We start from the raw sequence: 21,066 nt of genomic DNA, 5'->3' as shown, positions 1-21,066 counted from the left end.
TCACTACAATTCTATACTACATGCACATGCACTGCAGGTTAACTTGTTTCTACAGTTCTTTACTACATGCACTGCAGGTTAACTTGTTTCTACAGCTCTTTACTACATGCACTGCAGGTTAACTTGTTTCTACAGTTCTTTACTACATGCACTGCAGGTTAACTTGTTTCTACAGCTCTTTACTACATGCACTGCAGGTTAACTTGTTTCTACAGTTCTTTACTACATGCACTGCAGGTTAACTTGTTTCTACAGCTCTTTACTACATGCACTGCAGGTTAACTTGTTTCTACAGTTCTTTACTACATGCACTGCAGGTTAACTTGTTTCTACAGTTCTTTACTACATGCACTGCAGGTTAACTTGTTTCTACAGTTCTTTACTACATGCACTGCAGGTTAACTTGTTTCTACAGTTCTTTACTACATGCACTGCAGGTTAACTTGTTTCTACAGTTCTTTACTACATGCACTGCAGGTTAACTTGTTTCTACAGTTCTTTACTACATGCACTGCAGGTTAACTTGTTTCTACAGTTCTTTACTACATGCACTGCAGGTTAACTTGTTTCTACAGTTCTTTACTACATGCACTGCAGGTTAACTTGTTTCTACAGTTCTTTACTACATGCACTGCAGGTTAACTTGTTTCTACAGTTCTTTACTACATGCACTGCAGGTTAACTTGTTTCTACAGTTCTTTACTACATGCACTGCAGGTTAACTTGTTTCTACAGTTCTTTACTACATGCACTGCAGGTTAACTTGTTTCTACAGTTCTTTACTACATGCACTGCAGGTTAACTTGTTTCTACAGTTCTTTACTACATGCACTGCAGGTTAACTTGTTTCTACAGTTCTTTACTACATGCACTGCAGGTTAACTTGTTTCTACAGCTCTTTACTACATGCACTGCAGGTTAACTTGTTTCTACAGTTCTTTACTACATGCACTGCAGGTTAACTTGTTTCTACAGCTCTTTACTACATGCACTGCAGGTTAACTTGTTTCTACAGTTCTTTACTACATGCACTGCAGGTTAACTTGTTTCTACAGTTCTTTACTACATGCACTGCAGGTTAACTTGTTTCTACAGTTCTTTACTACATGCACTGCAGGTTAACTTGTTTCTACAGTTCTTTACTACATGCACTGCAGGTTAACTTGTTTCTACAGTTCTTTACTACATGCACTGCAGGTTAACTTGTTTCTACAGTTCTTTACTACATGCACTGCAGGTTAACTTGTTTCTACAGTTCTTTACTACATGCACTGCAGGTTAACTTGTTTCTACAGTTCTTTACTACATGCACTGCAGGTTAACTTGTTTCTACAGTTCTTTACTACATGCACTGCAGGTTAACTTGTTTCTACAGCTCTTTACTACATGCACTGCAGGTTAACTTGTTTCTACAGTTCTTTACTACATGCACTGCAGGTTAACTTGTTTCTACAGCTCTTTACTACATGCACTGCAGGTTAACTTGTTTCTACAGCTCTTTACTACATGCACTGCAGGTTAACTTGTTTCTACAGCTCTTTACTACATGCACTGCAGGTTAACTTGTTTCTACAGCTCTTAACTACATGCACTGCAGGTTAACTTGTTTCTACAGCTCTTTACTACATGCACTGCAGGTTAACTTGTTTCTACAGTTCTTTACTACATGCACTGCAGGTTAACTTGTTTCTACAGTTCTTTACTACATGCACTGCAGGTTAACTTGTTTCTACAGTTCTTTACTACATGCACTGCAGGTTAACTTGTTTCTACAGTTCTTTACTACATGCACTGCAGGTTAACTTGTTTCTACAGTTCTTTACTACATGCACTGCAGGTTAACTTGTTTCTACAGTTCTTTACTACATGCACTGCAGGTTAACTTGTTTCTACAGTTCTTTACTACATGCACTGCAGGTTAACTTGTTTCTACAGTTCTTTACTACATGCACTGCAGGTTAACTTGTTTCTACAGTTCTTTACTACATGCACTGCAGGTTAACTTGTTTCTACAGCTCTTTACTACATGCACTGCAGGTTAACTTGTTTCTACAGTTCTTTACTACATGCACTGCAGGTTAACTTGTTTCTACAGTTCTTTACTACATGCACTGCAGGTTAACTTGTTTCTACAGTTCTTTACTACATGCACTGCAGGTTAACTTGTTTCTACAGTTCTTTACTACATGCACTGCAGGTTAACTTGTTTCTACAGTTCTTTACTACATGCACTGCAGGTTAACTTGTTTCTACACTTCTTTACTACATGCACTGCAGGTTAACTTGTTTCTACAGTTCTTTACTACAAGCACTGCAGGTTAACTTGTTTCTACAGTTCTTTACTACACAAAGAGCCCATCTTCATTAATCTGAAAGGTAAGTTCTTCTCGTTCGCTGTTCTCAAAGTTCTTGCAAATTGAAATTCAATATGAAAAATAAGCAAAGGGCGCAGAGTCCAAGAATATAGTTATAACTATGTATGCAGATCTGCAGCTGAATACGCTTTCATCTGAAGTCTACTCTGGAAATCAGAAGCATTAAGAAAAGAAGAAAATTTAAAAAAAAAAAGTTTAAATTGTACCTTTAGGTTTTTGCGTTCTGTGTAGGACAAGTCCTGATCACACAAAACATTGATTTCAAGCTCTAGCTAGTAAACAGAGACCATATCTACTACAAAGATTTCATGTCATTCTTTCTTAAAAATGAGTCCTTTCTGCCTCTCCACCCCCCTCTTCTCCCCACACTGTCAACAAATAATTGGACAAATAATAGGACAAATAATAGGACACATAATAGGACACATAATAGGACAAATAATAGGACAAATAATAGGACAAATAAAATCAGTAAAATAAAATCAGTAAAACAAAAATCAACAAAAGTCAACAAACAAACAACTGAATGATGTAAGTGACAGAACAAAGGAAACACTTATTACCCAAAAACTGCTTTTAACCCCTTCACTGCCGCAGTATAAGAGCATTTTGGTATTGCTGTGCGCCAGGGCAAAATTTGCTTTCTTCGGTAGGTTCACTAATCGGTTCACTGCTCGATCATTTATAGAGATATCTCTTAGATCTTTGGCATTTGTTTTGCTTATACCCTTGGCTATTATGTGATAACATGATCATTGGACTTTGTTTGTGATTGTTATAGTAAAAATTGATATAATGACCATTTTTGTCAAAAAAATGACAGTTTCCGGACTTACACACATAATGCGGCATGTAAAACAACACAAAACAATGCTAAAACTGGTGTCAAACATCAGGTACTCACATTACAGCCCATAAAAGTGTTCTGTGTGGTAATCCATAAATCACTTCTTGTAGAGCTTCCAGAACACTGTATCGCTTGAAAACAGGTCTACGAGTTGAGGTCCGACTTTCGGCCGCCATTTTGAATACTAAAGACCGGTTTGACACTTCTTAGAAAGTTTTAGCCACGTGGTACTAACTTATCCGAACGGACAAAGGGAAAGAACTGTGCTTAGTAACCCTACAAGTAGTTGGACCAGTTTTCAATATTACCTTCCATTTATTTCGCTGATGTAAATGCCACGTACCTAGTACGTTTATGGGCGTATGACAAACCGAAAATGACCACGTACCTAGTATGAGCTGGGCAGTGAAGGGGTTAAGAAAATCACTCAAAAACAAAAACAAACAAAACAGCCACATTACATTAATCATGAAATAAATGCTATCTTCATGGCAAGTCAACGAGATTATCCCCCTTACCTTTCCTCCCTCACCCCCGTTGGCCAGGTGCTCAAAGATGGTGTCAAAGCTATCCTTGAAGTGTTCGCGCGTCAGTTCAGACACCGTCCTGAGCAAACACAAACACAGTTTTATCAAAGAAATAACAATTTCAAAACACAACTTAACCGTAACACAGGTAGGCTCTTTATACATTTGTATTTTCTTCAAGAGTCATCATTTCATAGAGATCTTCAAGACATACTGTAATAACAGAGAAGCCTCAGTATCAATGGCCTTTTTCCAGATTGTTTTGCACAATCAATTCATTGTACTAGACCAACGAAGAATATAAGCATTTCTGTGTGGGTGTTCAATAAAAATGCATTATATGCAAAATCATCAAAGGACTTTGTATGTGCTTGCAGAAAATTCATATTTGGAATCCATTCTTATCATATCATTATATTTGGAATCCATTCTTATCAATTCATTATATTTGGAATCCATTCTTATCAATTCATATTTGGAATCCATTCTAATCAATTCATATTTGGAATCCATTTTGATCAAATCAGGAGAGCTAGTCTTTTAAAATACACATACACTATGAGACAGCAGAAGGCAAGGTGGAGACAAGCGGTGAAAGCCGGCAGCCACTTACTTGAAGAGCCACTCTCTGTCCAAATCATCGGTCAGACGGTCGTAGAACACTCGCATCACTTCGTGCACCCACAGCCTGAAACACACACAAACAATCCAATACATCATATAATACCTCAAATCAATTGAACGAACTCAACTAAGAAGTTTGCGTCTCGAAGCTGGATACACAAAGCTTTAGCCCTGTATTTTCAGTAAAAAGACTTAAGCAAAGTCTTGGTGAAGTCAACTGAGCTCAATAGGAACCGCCTTTACGTTCATTGTTCTCATCAGTCTCTAGCTAATCTACTGGCAACAACAAAGTGTGTGCATGAAGCTATGCAAGCCATGAATTAGTGATGGAATGTAGACAATAAAGAGCCTGCTACATCCATCTCAAAGTTGTCTCAGATCTCTCAATGTTACAGCTCAAGGTTCACCATCATTAACTGTGTAATGCAAACTGTAAGGCTTCTTTTTAAGCCTACTGTCTATATGATACTTACCGAGACAGTACTATTCTTGCACATTATCTATTATAGGCCGAAAAAATTGGACAAAACGCTGAGTGGGTACAATTATCTCCCATAACCATGCGCCACCATGGATCCCAAGCACTGTCCGAGTGCTTCCCCCTTACAGGATGTAGGTGGCGCGTCCTCTTTCTTTATGAGCTGCAGACCCTCAAAAAGCCCATAACATATCAAGAGGGGAGGCGGGAGGGAAACTCTAATAGTACTGTCTCGGTAAGTATCATATAGACAGTAGGCTTAAAAAGAAGCCTTACAGTCAATATAACACTTACCTCGACAGTACTATTCTTGCACAGAATACCAGAGTGGTGTGAGGGTGATATGTAGAGTATTAAACTCCTTAATCAAAATCACTTAAATCCAAGGATTAAGATACCCAGGCAATTTTCGAACAGTACTACCGTAAAAGAAAATATACCCAAGAAACATACCTTAGACTGACGTGACCATGCTAGCAACCACTGCTGTGTGGTGAACTCAATGTCAAAGTCCAGGCCACTCAAAGCTTGAATACCACTGAGTCTACGGCAAGTGGCTAAAGCGATGAGGAACAATTAGTCTTAAAAATCAGCAACTTGATACTGATGCCTGCCAGGGGTTCAAACTCATTGCTACGCAGGAGTTTGAGGACCAGAAAGACATCCCCCTTGGGAAATGAAACCAGAGGTTTAGACACCGCTGCATTGCTAATACCCGAAAGGACATTAGCGATGAGGGAGGACCTGATCAAGTGTTCAGTTCTGCGACCAGTAGCGGCCGCAATCGTGGAAGCGATGGCAGATCTGTATCCAAGAAGAGTCTTAGAAGAAAGACTCTTCTTTTGATACACTTCCACCAGGAAGTTGGCCAAGTCCTGTGTTGAGGGATAAAGCGGCTTTATCCCCTTGGACAAGGCGAAGGTGGCCCAAGCTCTCCAGCGTAAGTCGTAGAGCTGATTAGTTGATCGCCTCTTAGCGTTCAAGGAAAACTCTACTGAACTCTTGTGCAATCCTAGTGCAAGCAGTTTGGAGCGCACAAGAGCCATGCGGTCAAGCACAGACTCTCTGGACGTGGATGAGGGAGGCATGATCGAGGCTGGAGCAGACCTCCCCCGTCCAGAACCAGAGGTAGAGGGTCTACGTGGGTGAGACCGCGAAGATCTGGAAACCACGGAGCTGTTGGCCAGTAAGGCGCGACCAAAATCAGTCTTGGTCGTTCCTGCAGATATTTTGCCAGCACCCTCGGAATCAGAGATGTCGGGGGATAGGCGTAAGCATCGAGGAGCCTCCACAAGAGAGTGAATGCGTCCAAGTGGAACGCATTCATGTCTCGAAAGGGGCTGACGTACCTGGGAAGCCGAGCGCTGAATCGAGTTACGAACAGATCGATCAGAGGACGGTCCCACCTTGCCCACAGACGCTGTAGAACGTTGTGAGCGATGGTCCATTCTGTGGAGAGAACCTGATCGCCCCGACTGAGAATGTCGGCCAGGGCGTTCAGTTTCCCCGGAACGAACTGGACTGACATCCGGACCTGATTGGTCTGGCACCAGAGCAGAATCTCCTCCGCCAACAGGGAGAGGGACCGAGAATTGGTGCCCCCCTGGTGGCGAAGGTAAGCTAAGCATGTGGTGTTGTTGTCCCCGTTGAAAATCAGAGGGGCCAAGGACAGGCCGAATGGGAGGGCCCGAAACTCGAACACCGTGCCCTCCCAAACGAACCAGAGCAGATGTCGGTACCCCAGGGCCACCAGGATGTGGAAGTAAGCATCCTGGAGGTCCCAGACATGGCCCAATCGTTTGGCCGGATGGCCAACCGGACCGACGAAGGGGTTTCCATCTTGAACTTGCACCTGTGAAGGTACAAGTTCAAGGTGGAGAGGTCCAACACCGGCCTGAACCGGCCGTCCTTTTTGGGGACGGTGAACAGGCGGGAGCAGAACCCCAGAGAAGGCTGAGAAAGGGGGTAGACCGCCTTCTTCTCGACCAACGAGTTCACCTCGTCCTGAAGAGCCTGCCATCTGGCAGGCTCTCGAGGAGGGGGGAACGTCCAAGGTAGAGCGGACAATGGAGGTTGTGACGACAGCGGTAGAGAAAACCCCGACCACACCACCCTCAAGAAAAACTGGTTGGAGACCAGTCTGCCCCACATGCCGCGGGCCCGAAAAAAGGAAACCGCCGGACGAAAGAGGGGCAACTTGAGGGGGCGTCAACGTAGGGCCGGGACTCACTGAAAATTCTGCTGGCGGGCAGGCGCAGGCTTGCGACCACCCCCCCTGGTGGTGCTGCTTCCCCTTACCTGTCTGAGCACCCTTCGTCTTGCTTGGGAACGCAACAGGCGCCTAAGAGGAGGAAGAAGGAGGCAGTGAAACTGGCTTCTTCTTCTTCTTCTGAGGCTGGGAGCTGGAGGTGACTGTAGCACTTCTCTTACTCCCCGCCGCCGTCGCCGAAGCAGCGAGGCCAACCATCAGAGAATCAGTGTTCCTCTGGCGTGTGGACTCCACCACAGAACGAACAGTGTCCGGATGAAAGAGGGAAGAAGGCTGAGGAAACGTGTTCCTCAGACTCTTCCTCATATCCGGAGGCACTATAGAAGTAGGCAGAAAATGATCACGGAACAGGGCCAATAAAGTGGACCCGTGTTCCAATGGCCAATTCTGCCGCAGACGTCACGCACGATCGCACGGCATGCAAAGCCCGATCCACTCGAACCGTGTCAAGGACCCGAGTGGAATCGGACTCTGCCCGATTGGGAGGGTCCAACAGTGTGGACAGCGTGCTCATCCATGTCAAGGCCTGTGATTGGGCCTCGACTGTGGAAGAAACGGTGGCCTCAAGATTGTGGAACGAAGCAGAGCTCAGTTCCACCTTCTTGACCGAAGGCACCTCCCCAACGAACACATCACCGTCAGTCCCACCCTAAACACTCGAAGTCTGGAAAGGGAGAGTTCGAGAGTCAAAGGGAAAAGGGAGGGACGAAACAGATTGGACACGAGGAAACAGTGGAGGTGCGCCTCCCGAAGGAAAGCATGGCACTGAACCCGCGTCCTCCCGAGGAACATAGGTCGCGTTTGCACGTGAATCTGTACTCCTCAGGCGATGTGCTGCCGCTTCCACCGTGGCACTTAGACTAGGGTGGAACGCGAATTGCCGGCGGCCGGATCGTTCATAAAACGAGCCGCCGGCAGACGCGGCGTGAGCCTCCCGCGCCCGGGCCGAAGCGGACTCAAAGGACGAGAGGGCGTCTCAGGGAAGGACGTCCTGAAACTGTTCAAACGTCCTTCTAGCTGTGCGAGGACGAGCCTCCTGCCTCTCGTCCTCAGACCCCGGGTCCACGTCCTGTGTGTCAACACTAGACGACAGACGCTTAAGAGAGGCATCCGTGACGTCAAGACGCCGCGTGATGTCTGTCATGTACTGTTGGAAAGTACGAAGCATAGCTTCGGAAGTTCCATCAGAAACCGGCAAGGGTAGAGGTTCAGTGTTAACCTCAGGGCGACCCTGATCCTCCTCCCTATCGTCCTCCGACTCACTCTCCTCTTCACTTCCCGACAACTCCTCAAAAGCAGGAGTGTAGGGAGCTTGAGGGGGAAGAGCCGAAAGCGATGAAGCAGGCTGTGAAGAAACGCCCACAGAAGCAAGAGGCCGCGAAGACCCCTGCCCCAAAGACGAAACGTCTCCAGCAGCCGAAGGGGGAGAAAAACAACAACCCTGCGACTGTTGGGTCAGCCCAGCCAACGAACCCCCGCCATTTATAGACTGAACAGGAACCCATGGGGTCTGATCAGAAAAGAAATGGTCCGGTCCGGTCGGGGGTGCCGATCCGGTCCGGTAGGGTGGTCCGGTCCGGTGCCGTACCATCCGGAGGTCCCGTTCAGCACCGAACCATCGTACCCACAGAAGTGTTCGGGTGGTTAGGTCCGGACGTGGACATACCGTACCATCCGGACCCGTAGGTCCGTTGGTCCGGTTCGGTGCCAGACCATCCAGACCAACAGAGGTGGTCGGGTGGTCCCGCACCGGACCATCCGGACCCGTAGGTCCGGACCCGTAGGTCCGGTACCATCCGGAGGTCCTGTTCGGCACCGAACCATCCGTACGCACAGAAGTGTTCGGGTGGTTCGGTCCGGGCGTGGACGTACGTACCGTACCATCCGGACCCGTAGGTCCGGTTCGGTGCCAGACCATCCGGACCAACAGAGGTGGTCGGGTGGTCCGGACCGGTCCGGTAGGGTGGTCCGGTGTTCCGGTCCGGTGTTCCGGTCCGGTCCCGTACCATCCGGAGGTCCCGTTCGGTACCGAACCATCCGTACCCACAGAAGTGTTCGGGTGGCTCGGTCCGGACGTGGACACACCGTACCATCCGGACCCGTAAGTCCGGTATGGTCCGGTTCGGTGCCAGACCATCCGGACCAACAGAGGTGGTCGGGTGGTCCGGTCCGGACCGGACCACCGGTCCAGCACCGGACCATCCGGACCCGTAGGTCCGGTCCGGTCCCGCACCATCCGGAGGTCCCGTTCGGCACCGAACCACCCGTACCCACAGAAGTGTTCGGGTGGCTCGGTCCGGACGTGGACATACCGTACCATCCGGACCCGTAGGTCCGGTTCGGTGCCAGACCATCCGGACCAACAGAGGTGGTCGGGTGGTCCGGACCGATCCGGTAGGGTGGTCCGGTGTTCCGGTCCTGTCCCATACCATCCGGAGGTCCCGTACGGCACCGAACCATCCGTACCCACTGAAGTGTTCGGTCCGGACGTGGACCTACCGTACCATCCGGACCCGTAGGTCCGGTGGTCCGGTATGGTCCGGTTCGGTGACAGACCATCCGGACCAACAGAGGTGGTCGGGTGGTCCGGTACCGGACCATCCGAACCCGTAGATTCGGTCCGGTCCCGCACCATCCGGAGGTCCCGTTCGGTACCGAACCATCCGTACCCACAGAAGTGTTCGGGTGGCTCGGTCCGGACGTGGACATACCGTACCATCCGGACCCGTAGGTCCGGCATGGTCCGGTTCGGTGCCAGACCACCCGGACCAACAGAGGTGGTCGAGTGGTCCGGTCCCGACCGGACCACTGGTCCGGTACCGTACCCTCCGGACCCGTAGGTCCGGTGTGTTCCGGTTCGGTGCCAGACCACCCAGACCAACAGAGGTGGTCGGGTGGTCCGGTCCCGACCGAAACACTGGTCCCGTACCGTACCATCCGGACCCGTAGGTCCGGGGGGTCCGGCAAGGGCCAGAGGTACTGTCCCGCACCGGACCCTAAGGTCCGGTACGGTCCCGTACCATGGGTCCCGTCCGGACCAAACCCGGAGGTCAAGTCCAGTCGGGACCCGTGGGTCCGGTTCGATCCCGACCCGTAAGCCTGGAACGTTCCGGACCCTTGGTCCGGACCATCCGTCACCCGAACACCAGACGCTAAGGAATGGCGTGGGGTCAAGACGGTCCGGTCGGAGGTGTCGGTCTGAGCAACAGAAACAATGTTCCCGTCGCCCTGACCATTCGACAGAAGTACCACGTTCTGTCGAACACCTCCACGTCCAGTAACTAGTCGGCCGGAGCGTTTCAAGAGGGACAGCCACCAGTCACACGGACGTCAGAGGGAACCGTAGTAGCAGTGGTCGTAGGCACGAAGCCTGAAACCCCTGCCCCCACAGGACCGCCCTGAACGGGGTCAATTCGCATCCCAACCCCAGCGGGGAGGGAATTCAGAGACCCCGTCATCTCCTCCGATCTCCCCCCCCAGGAGGCCGAAACTACTGTCAAAACAGCAGCAGACGACCCAGCGAGGGAGTTCAGAGGAGGACCCGTGTCCCTCCTGGCTTCCACAGCGGTGGAAACCGAGGAGGGCACAGGAGAGGCACCGGAAAAAGAAAGATTTTAATGCCAACTGCACCCGGTGTTCCCAGGCGGTCACCCATCCAAGTACTAACCGGGCCCGACGTTGCTTAACTTCGGTGGTCGGACGAGAACCGGTGTTTTCAACGTGGTATGGCCGTTGGCTGTCAAAACCTGAGTCTCTCCAGTAGCCCCTAGATCGGATTCACCAACCCCCAAAGAGGGTTGGGAATCGACCTGCCCCCGGATTCGAGCCAGGGGGGAGAAGGAAACCTTCCCCCCAGGCTTGAAACCGGGAGGAGCTGAAGCCTGAGACTGAGGGCCGGACAACGGCGTCGAAGGGGGGGAAGCCTGTTCCACTGAAGGAGAAGGAGAAAGAAGCTTTTTCTTTCCCCTCGAACTTCCCCGAACCTTCGACGGCGCAGCCCCGCCCGAAGTCCCAGGCTCAAGCCCAGCCTGTTTGAGCAAGCTCGCATTGAGCTTGCTCAAACAGGCTTTCTCCGCCCTCCCTCGCCGCAAACGCAAAGCGTTTGGGGAGGGAGAGTCGGAGCGCCGAAAGATCCCCTTCTCCGTGCGTAAAACATGACGCTGGGCGCCCGGAGAAGGGTTGCCCCCGGCAGACTCTGGTTCCGTAGAACCAGAGCCCAAAACAGGACGAGACATCCTACCTCGCCCTGTACGTACCCTTAAAGACCGAGAATTAACAAAATTCAAAGAAAATTTAGGTCAATACTCAAGTGAATGCGGCGAAACGAGAAGCAGACGACCGGTCACCACGAAGTAGGACGTAGGACGGGAGGCACGCCGAGTCCGCCACACAAAAACGGAGGCACAAGTTGAAGGAAACACAACGTAGCCTCAAGCCAGAAGTGGAATAACACACAATAATCCAACAGGTGATAGTCCACACAGAAAAGGAGCCTCTTAGTCCAAAATAATCCGGGAGCGTAGCAGAAACACAGCCGGTCTGACACGCGCGAAAAAAGAAAGAGGACGCGCCACCTACATCCTGTAAGGGGGAAGCACTCGGACAGTGCTTGGGATCCATGGTGGCGCATGGTTATGGGAGATAATTGTACCCACTCAGCGTTTTGTCCAATTTTTTCGGCCTATAATAGATAATGTGCAAGAATAGTACTGTCGAGGTAAGTGTTATATTGACAACACACACAGACAGAAAAGAGTCGGTAAACCATCGCAATTCTTGACTCTCCTGTGATGATCATCACCCCTAGCATGCATACACACAGAAACATACACAGAAACATACACACACACAGAAACATTCACACACACAGAAACATACACACACACAGAAACATACACACACACAGAAACATACACACACACAGAAACATTCACACACACAGACAGATAGACACGGCGCGTGCATACATGCAGGCAGACAGAAAGATAAACAGACACACATGCACACACACAGAAACATACACACCCACAATACAGATAGACAGACAGACAGGCAGGAAGCCAGACACACACACAAACACACACATAGCAATCCAGCTTTCACTCTCATATAATTTTCATATTGTACACAAAGACAGGCCCACCACCCACAAAAGCCCCCCACCAACCCTTTCCCTCCCCTCAAGCCCCCACCCCACTCCCCTTTCTCTCCCTCCCCAAGCCCCCCACCCCACCGCACAACCCCCCCCCCCCTCTCACCTGACGAAGACCTTCTTGTTGTCGACCTGTTCCTTCTTGATGAGGCAGACGCCGAGGATGACCCTGGAGAAGTCTCTCAGGTTGAAGACGTAGTGCGACTTGGCGGGCGTGGGCAGCAGGTTCTGCATGGCCGCTTTGTACATGTCCAGTGTGGCCGCAACCACCTGCGTCCCCATCGAGAAAAAGTCTGCAGAGAACTCCTGGCTCTGAAAACACAACACAACGCTTTGTCACAGTCCACCTTTTAATGCAGGCGTGATAAGGAGATCAAAGTGTTACATCAGACATGTACACAGAGAACAAACTTTTTCAGAGTCCAGCGGTCAAAACAGGAGAGATGAGATCAAAGCGCCTATCCACAGAACGCCTCCTCTGTAAAAACGTCGCAGGTACTACTTTACATTAAAATGTTTTGCGCAAAAAACGGGCAGCATGAATCATTAGCATTTTTTCAAACCGAAACAAAGAAAATGCAAAAGCGAGATAAAGCAAGAACGATGATCTCTTGTGGCGTGATGCTCGGTGTTGAAATAGTCCGCGTCATCGCACACTGTAATTCTCTCCCCTTTCCCTGTGAGCGCACTGTAATTCTCTCCCCCTTTCCCTGTGAGTGCACTGTAATTCTCTCCCCCTTTCCATGTGAGCGCACTGTAATTCTCTCCCCCTTTCCCTGTGAGTGCACTGTAATTCTCTCCCCCTTCCCTGTGAGCGCACTGTAATTCTCTCCCCCTTCCCTGTGAGTGCACTGTAATTTTCTCCCCCTTTGCATGTGAGCGCACTGTAATTCTCTCCCCCTTTCCCTGTGAGTGCACTGTAATTCTCTCCCCCTTTCCCTGTGAGCGCACTGACCCTGAGGTAGGTGGAGATGAGGGTGGAGAAGATCTTGGTCATGGTTTCCTCGTTGAACTCGTTCATGGACACCACGTTGAAGTGACGCAGGAAGCGCGGGGTGACCGTGTTGCGACCACCACCAGGGGGACCCATGGCCGCGATGAACTGGATGTCCTGCAGCGTGATCTTGCTGGTGTCCTTCAGGTCGTACCTGGTGGACCACATACACCGCTGTGTTAGTTAGCCAGGTTCCCTCTCTGTCCGTCTGTCAGTCTCTCTCCTATGTCTATTTTTGTTCTCTCTGACCCCCTTCTATAACCGTTCAGCTCAAACTAGCCATTTCCCCCACTCTTTCTCTCTCTCTCTCCCATCTCACCCCTCTGTCTTCAGCCTTTAGTAGCCATCTCTCCACTCTCCCATCCGTCTTTCTCTCATCTCTCTCCCACTCTTATATCTGTCTCCCACTCTCTCATCGCTCTCTGTCTCCCACTCTCTCATCGCTCTCTGTCTCCCACTCTCTCATCGCTCTCTGTCTCCCACTCTCTCATTGCTCTCTGTCTCCCACTCTCTCATCGCTCTCTGTCTCCCACTCTCTCATCGCTCTCTGTCTCCCACTCTCTTATCTCTCTGTCTCCCACTCTCTTATCTCTCTGTCTCCCACTCTCTTATCTCTCTCTGTCTCCCACTCTCTTATCTCTCTGTCTCCCACTCTCTCATCGCTCTCTGTCTCCCACTCTCTTATCTCTCTCTGTCTCCCACTCTCTTATCTCTCTGTCTCCCACTCTCTCATCGCTCTCTGTCTCCCAGTCTCTCATTGCTCTCTGTCTCCCAGTCTCTCATTGCTCTCTGTCTCCCACTCTCTCATCGCTCTCTGTCTCCCACTCTCTCATTGCTCTCTGTCTCCCACTCTCTCATCGCTCTCTGTCTCCCACTCTCTCATCGCTCTCTGTCTCCCACTCTCTCATCGCTCTCTGTCTCCCACTCTCTCATCGCTCTCTGTCTCCCACTCTCTCATCGCTCTCTGTCTCCCACTCTCTCATCGCTCTCCGTCTCCCACTCTCTCATTGCTCTCTGTCTCCCACTCTCTCATCGCTCTGTCTCCCACTCTCTCATCGCTCTCTGTCTCCCACTCTCTCATCGCTCTGTCTCCCACTCTCTCATCGCTCTCTGTCTCCCACTCTCTCATCGCTCTGTCTCTCACTCTCTCATTGCTCTCTGTCTCCCACTCTCTCATCGCTCTGTCTCCCACTCTCTCATTGCTCTCTGTCTCCCACTCTCTCATCGCTCTGTCTCCCAGTCTCTCATTGCTCTCTGTCTCTCACTCTCTCATTGCTCTCTGTCTCCCACTCTCTCATCGCTCTGTCTCCCACTCTCTCATTGCTCTCTGTCTCCCACTCTCTCATTGCTCTCCGTCTCCCACTCTCTCATCGCTCTGTCTCCCACTCTCTCATCGCTCTCTGTCTCCCACTCTCTCATCGCTCTGTCTCCCACTCTCTCATTGCTCTCTGTCTCCCACTCTCTCATCGCTCTCTGTCTCCCACTCTCTCATCGCTCTCTGTCTCCCACTCTCTCATCGCTCTGTCTCCCACTCTCTCATCGCTCTCTGTCTCCCACTCTCTCATCGCTCTCTGTCTCCCACTCTCTCATCGCTCTGTCTCCCACTCTCTCATTGCTCTCTTGTCTCCCACTCTCTCATTGCTCTCTGTCTCCCACTCTCTCCCTTTCCCCTTCTCTCTCTCCAGCTCATAGTAGCCATCCCACTTCACATCTCTCTTTCATCTCTCTCTACAATCTCTCTCCCATCTCTCTCTTTCTCACTCTCACACACTCTATCTCTCTCTCTCTCCAGCTGATATTAGCCATCTGTCCACTGCCATCCCAGCCGTCAGACTGACCCCGACCTCCACCTACCAGTTTCCGTGGTCCATGAACTGCCTGAGGAGCTCCACGGGAGGTTGGGCACCGTAGATCTCCTTGGCCGGCATGTTGAGGTCGTCCACAAAGATGATGGCCTTCTTGCCCACCTGGGGGCCGTACACCCCCTTCCGGCGCTTGTCTAGCTTGGACATGATGATGTTCTGCACACAGAGCGTGATTGTCAGACAGCCGGTGTAGGGGTGTTTGTCTTGTGATTGCCGCATTGCTCACAGCTCAGCAGTGTTTCTTGTTCTCTGATAGATCCACAGTCAGGGACACATGTGTTCAATAAACGTTCAAGGTGTGTTCAATAAGTGTTCAATAAGCGTTCAATAAGTGTTCAATAAACGTTCAATAACTGTTCAATAAGCGTTCAATAAGTGTTCAATAAGCGTTCGATATGTGTTCAATAAACGTTCAATAAGCGTTCAATAAATGTTCAATAAATGTTCAATAAGTGTTCAATAAGAGTTCAATAAGCGTTCAATAAGTGTTCAATAAGAGTTCAATAAGCCTTCAAGGTGTGTTCAAGGTGTGTTCAATAAGCATTCAATAAGTGTTCAATAAGTGTTCAATAAGCGTTCAAGGTGTGTTCAATAAGCGTTCAGGATGTGTTCAATAAGAGTTCAATAAGCATTCAATAAGTGTTCAATGAGAGTCCAATAAGCCTTCAAGGTGTGTTCTAGGTGTGTTCAATAAGCATTCAATTGCTTTCAAGTGTTTAAAAAGTGTTCAATAAGCGTTCAATAAGTGTTCAATAAGCGTTCAAGGTGTGTTCAAAAAGAGTTCAATAAGCGTTCAAGGTGTGTTCAATAAGTGTTCAATAAGCATTCAAAAGGTGTTCAAAAAGTGTTCAATAAGCATTTAATAAGTGTTCAATAAGCGTTTAAGGTGTGTTCAATAAGTGTTCAATAAGTGTTCAATAAGCGTTCAAGGTGTGTTCAATAAGCGTTCAAGATGTGTTCAATAAGAGTTCAATAAGCATTCAATAAGTGTTCAATAAGAGTTCAATGAGAGTCCAATAAGCCTTCAAGGTGTGTTCTAGGTGTGTTCAATAAGCATTCAATAAGTGTTTAAAAAGTGTTCAAAAGTGTTCAATAAGCGTTCAATAAGTGTTCAATAAGCGTTCAAGATGTGTTCAATAAGAGTTCAATAAGTGTTCAATAAGTGTTTAATAAGAGTTCAATAAGTGTTCAATAAGTGTTCAATAAGCTTTCAATAAGCGTTCAATAAGTGTTCAATAAGAGTTCAATTAGCTTTCAATAAGCTTTCAATAAGTGTTCAATAAGCGTTCAATAAGTGTTCAATAAGTGTTCAAGAAGCGTTCAATACGTGTTCAATAAGTGTTCAATATGTGTTCAAGGTGTGTTCAATAAGTGTTCAATAAGTGTTCAATAAGTGTTCAATAAGACATTGTTCAAGATGCGAGCGTCCCTTACCTGAGTGAGGTTGGCGCTGGTCTGTGCGGAGAAGTTGACGAAGGTTGGCAGGAAGCGATCCTTGGACAGTCCGTTCATCATCTTGTCCTGCACGTACACACTCTTGCCCGTGCCGGTGGGGCCCACCAACAGGATGGGTCTGTTGACACAGTCAATACAGCATCAGTGTTAGTGGCTGTTGACACAGTCAATACAGCATCAGTGTTAGTGGCTGTTGACACAGTCAATACAGCATCAGTGTTAGTGGCTGTTGACACAGTCAATACAGCATCAGTGTTAGTAGCTTCCCGTGCCGGTGGGGCCCACCAACAGGATGGGTCTGTTGACACAGTGAATACAGCATCAGTGTTAGTGGCTGTTGACACAGTCAATACAGCATCAGTGGTAGTGGCTGTTGTGAATAATAATGCATAATATTCATAAAGCGAGTTCGAGTTCGAGAGAGACACATACCTGGAGTGTGTGATACACAGGTCCATGAGGAAGGTGTATCGGGCGGTGAGACACATACCTGAAGTGTGTGATACACAGGTCCATGAGGAAGGTGTATCGGGCTGTGAGACACATACCTGGAGTGTGTGATACACAGGTCCATGAGGAAGGTGTATCGGGCGGTGAGACACATACCTGGAGTGTGTGATACACAGGTCCATGAGGAAGGTGTATCGGGCGGTGAGACACATACCTGGAGTGTGTGATACACAGGTCCATGAGGAAGGTGTATCGGGCGGTGAGACACATACCTGGAGTGTGTGATACACAGGTCCATGAGGAAGGTGTATCGGGCGGTGAGACACATACCTGGAGTGTGTGATACACAGGTCCATGAGGAAGGTGTATCGGGCTGTGAGACACATACCTGGAGTGTGTGATACACAGGTCCATGAGGAAGGTGTATCGGGCGGTGAGACACATACCTGGAGTGTGTGATACACAGGTCCATGAGGAAGGTGTATCGGGCGGTGAGACACATACCTGGAGTGTGTGATACACAGGTCCATGAGGAAGGTGTATCGGGCTGTGAGACACATACCTGGAGTGTGTGATACACAGGTCCATGAGGAAGGTGTATCGGGCGGTGAGACACATACCTGGAGTGTGTGATACACAGGTCCATGAGGAAGGTGTATCGGGCGGTGTCCATGGTGGGTACCAGCATCTCACGGATCTTCTTCGACTTGACCTCCGTCCCTCGCACAAGGTCGTTCCAGTGTTTCCAGCCCCCGCGGGCCTTTTGCTGTTGACAGAGCCCAGAGATACAGTGAAGTGAGAGCCACACAACCGGGTCTTTGTCAACCAACATGTGCCAGACCGACAACAACACCAGCAACACCTCCCTCCCACATCACACAACAGTGTCTTTATCAACCAACATGTGCCACCAGACCGACAACAACACCAGCAACACCTCCCTCCCACATCACACAACAGTGTCTTTATCAACCAACATGTGCCAGACCGACAACAACACCAGCAACACCTCCCTCCCACATCACACAACAGTGTCTTTGTCAACCAACATGTGCCACCAGACTGACAACAACACCAGCAACACCTCCCTCCCACATCACACAACAGTGTCTTTATCAACCAACATGTGCCACCGGACTGACAACAACACCAGCAACACCTCCCTCCCACATCACACAACAGTGTCTTTATCAACCAACATGTGCCACCAGACCGACAACAACACCAGCAACACCTCCCTCCCACATCACACAACAGTGTCTTTGTCAACCAACATGTACCAGACTGACAACAACACCAGCAACACCTCCCTCCCACATCACACAACAGTGTCTTTATCAACCAACATGTGCCACCAGACCGACAACAACACCAGCAACACCTCCCTCCCACATCACACAACAGTGTCTTTATCAACCAACATGTGCCAGACCGACAACAACACCAGCAACACCTCCCTCCCACATCACACAACAGTGTCTTTGTCAACCAACATGTGCCACCAGACTGACAACAACACCAGCAACACCTCCCTCCCACATCACACAACAGTGTCTTTGTCAACCAACATGTGCCAGACCGACAACAACACCAGCAACACCTCCCTCCCACATCACACAACAGTGTCTTTATCAACCAACATGTGCCACCAGACTGACAACAACACCAGCAACACCTCCCTCCCACATCACACAACAGTGTCTTTATCAACCAACATGTGCCACCAGACCGACAACAACACCAGCAACACCTCCCTCCCACATCACACAACAGTGTCTTTATCAACCAACATGTGCCACCAGACCGACAACAACACCAGCAACACCTCCCTCCCACATCACACAACAGTGTCTTTATCAACCAACATGTGCCACCAGACCGACAACAACACCAGCAACACCTCCCTCCCACATCACACAACAGTGTCTTTATCAACCAACATGTGCCACCAGACTGACAACAACACCAGCAACACCTCCCTCCCACATCACACAACAGTGTCTTTATCAACCAACATGTGCCACCAGACCGACAACAACACCAGCAACACCTCCCTCCCACATCACACAACAGTGTCTTTATCAACCAACATGTGCCACCAGACTGACAACAACACCAGCAACACCTCCCTCCCACATCACACAACAGTGTCTTTGTCAACCAACATGTGCCACCAGACTGACAACAACACCAGCAACACCTCCCTCCCACATCACACAACAGTGTCTTTATCAACCAACATGTGCCACCAGACCGACAACAACACCAGCAACACCTCCCTCCCACATCACACAACAGTGTCTTTGTCAACCAACATGTGCCACCAGACTGACAACAACACCAGCAACACCTCCCTCCCACATCACACAACAGGGTCTTTATCAACCAACATGTACCAGACTGACAACAACACCAGCAACACCTCCCTCCCACATCACACAACAGTGTCTTTGTCAACCAACATGTGCCACCAGACTGACAACAACACCAGCAACACCTCCCTCCCACATCACACAACAGTGTCTTTGTCAACCAACATGTGCCACCAGACTGACAACAACACCAGCAACACCTCCCTCCCACATCACACAACAGTGTCTTTGTCAACCAACATGTGCCACCAGACTGACAACAACACCAGCAACACCTCCCTCCCACATCACACAACAGTGTCTTTGTCAACCAACATGTGCCACCAGACTGACAACAACACCAGCAACACCTCCCTCCCACATCACACAACAGTGTCTTTGTCAACCAACATGTGCCACCAGACTGACAACAACACCAGCAACACCTCCCTCCCACATCACACAACAGTGTCTTTGTCAACCAACATGTGCCACCAGACTGACAACAACACCAGCAACACCTCCCTCCCACATCACACAACAGTGTCTTTATCAACCAACATGTGCCACCAGACTGACAACAACACCAGCAACACCTCCCTCCCACATCACACAACAGTGTCTTTGTCAACCAACATGTGCCAGACTGACAACAACACCAGCAACACCTCCCTCCCACATCACACAACAGTGTCTTTATCAACCAACATGTGCCACCAGACCGACAACAACACCAGCAACACCTCCCTCCCACATCACACAACAGTGTCTTTGTCAACCAACATGTGCCACCAGACTGACAACAACACCAGCAACACCTCCCTCCCACATCACACAACAGTGTCTTTATCAACCAACATGTGCCAGACTGACAACAACACCAGCAACACCTCCCTCCCACATCACACAACAGTGTCTTTGTCAACCAACATGTGCCACCAGACTGACAACAACACCAGCAACACCTCCCTCCCACATCACACAACAGTGTCTTTATCAACCAACATGTGCCACCAGACTGACAACAACACCAGCAACACCTCCCTCCCACATCACACAACAGTGTCTTTATCAACCAACATGTGCCACCAGACTGACAACAACACCAGCAACACCTCCCTCCCACATCACACAACAGTGTCTTTATCAACCAACATGTGCCAGACCGACAACAACACCAGCAACACCTCCCTCCCACATCACACAACAGTGTCTTTATCAACCAACATGTGCCACCAGACTGACAACAACACCAGCAACACCTCCCTCCCACATCACACAACAGTGTCTTTATCAACCAACATGTGCCACCAGACTGACAACAACACCAGCAACACCTCCCTCCCACATCACACAACAGTGTCTTTATCAACCAACATGTGCCACCAGACTGACAACAACACCAGCAACACCTCCCTCCCACATCACACAACAGTGTCTTTATCAACCAACATGTGCCAGACCGACAACAACACCAGCAACACCTCCCTCCCACATCACACAACAGTGTCTTTATCAACCAACATGTGCCACCAGACTGACAACAACACCAGCAACACCTCCCTCCCACATCACACAACAGTGTCTTTATCAACCAACATGTGCCAGACTGACAACAACACCAGCAACACCTCCCTCCCACATCACACAACAGTGTCTTTATCAACCAACATGTGCCA

The 21,066-nt window shown here is 49.2% G+C and overlaps 1 protein-coding gene and 1 non-coding gene across 3 annotated transcripts in view; both read right to left on the bottom strand.

Moving 5' to 3' along the window:
• The window catches only part of LOC138963742 (dynein axonemal heavy chain 7-like), an 80,856-nt gene extending 63,796 nt beyond the window's left edge, over nucleotides 1-17,060 (bottom strand). For both annotated transcript variants that reach the window (XM_070335590.1, XM_070335591.1), the window contains exons 1-8: nucleotides 17,019-17,060; nucleotides 16,566-16,704; nucleotides 15,121-15,287; nucleotides 13,228-13,420; nucleotides 12,379-12,584; nucleotides 4,363-4,437; nucleotides 3,741-3,828; nucleotides 2,582-2,614 (exon numbers count right to left, since the gene is read on the bottom strand). In XM_070335590.1, the coding sequence (XP_070191691.1) occupies nucleotides 2,582-2,614; nucleotides 3,741-3,828; nucleotides 4,363-4,437; nucleotides 12,379-12,584; nucleotides 13,228-13,420; nucleotides 15,121-15,287; nucleotides 16,566-16,704; nucleotides 17,019-17,044 (927 nt within the window). In that variant the 5' untranslated portion in view covers nucleotides 17,045-17,060. The remainder of the gene's footprint in view (nucleotides 1-2,581; nucleotides 2,615-3,740; nucleotides 3,829-4,362; nucleotides 4,438-12,378; nucleotides 12,585-13,227; nucleotides 13,421-15,120; nucleotides 15,288-16,565; nucleotides 16,705-17,018) is intronic.
• On the bottom strand, nucleotides 10,739-10,857 carry LOC138965737 (5S ribosomal RNA). Its single transcript, XR_011455510.1, has one exon. It is a non-coding gene; the product is annotated as a 5S ribosomal RNA (ribosomal RNA).
• Nucleotides 17,061-21,066: the final 4,006 nt, after the last annotated feature.

Source organism: Littorina saxatilis, linkage group LG4 (genome assembly GCF_037325665.1).
Source record: "Littorina saxatilis isolate snail1 linkage group LG4, US_GU_Lsax_2.0, whole genome shotgun sequence".
Classification (NCBI taxonomy): Eukaryota; Metazoa; Mollusca; class Gastropoda; order Littorinimorpha; family Littorinidae; genus Littorina; species Littorina saxatilis.
Note: the sequence above shows the minus strand (reverse complement) of the source record. Positions and strands in the feature narration are given on the sequence as shown.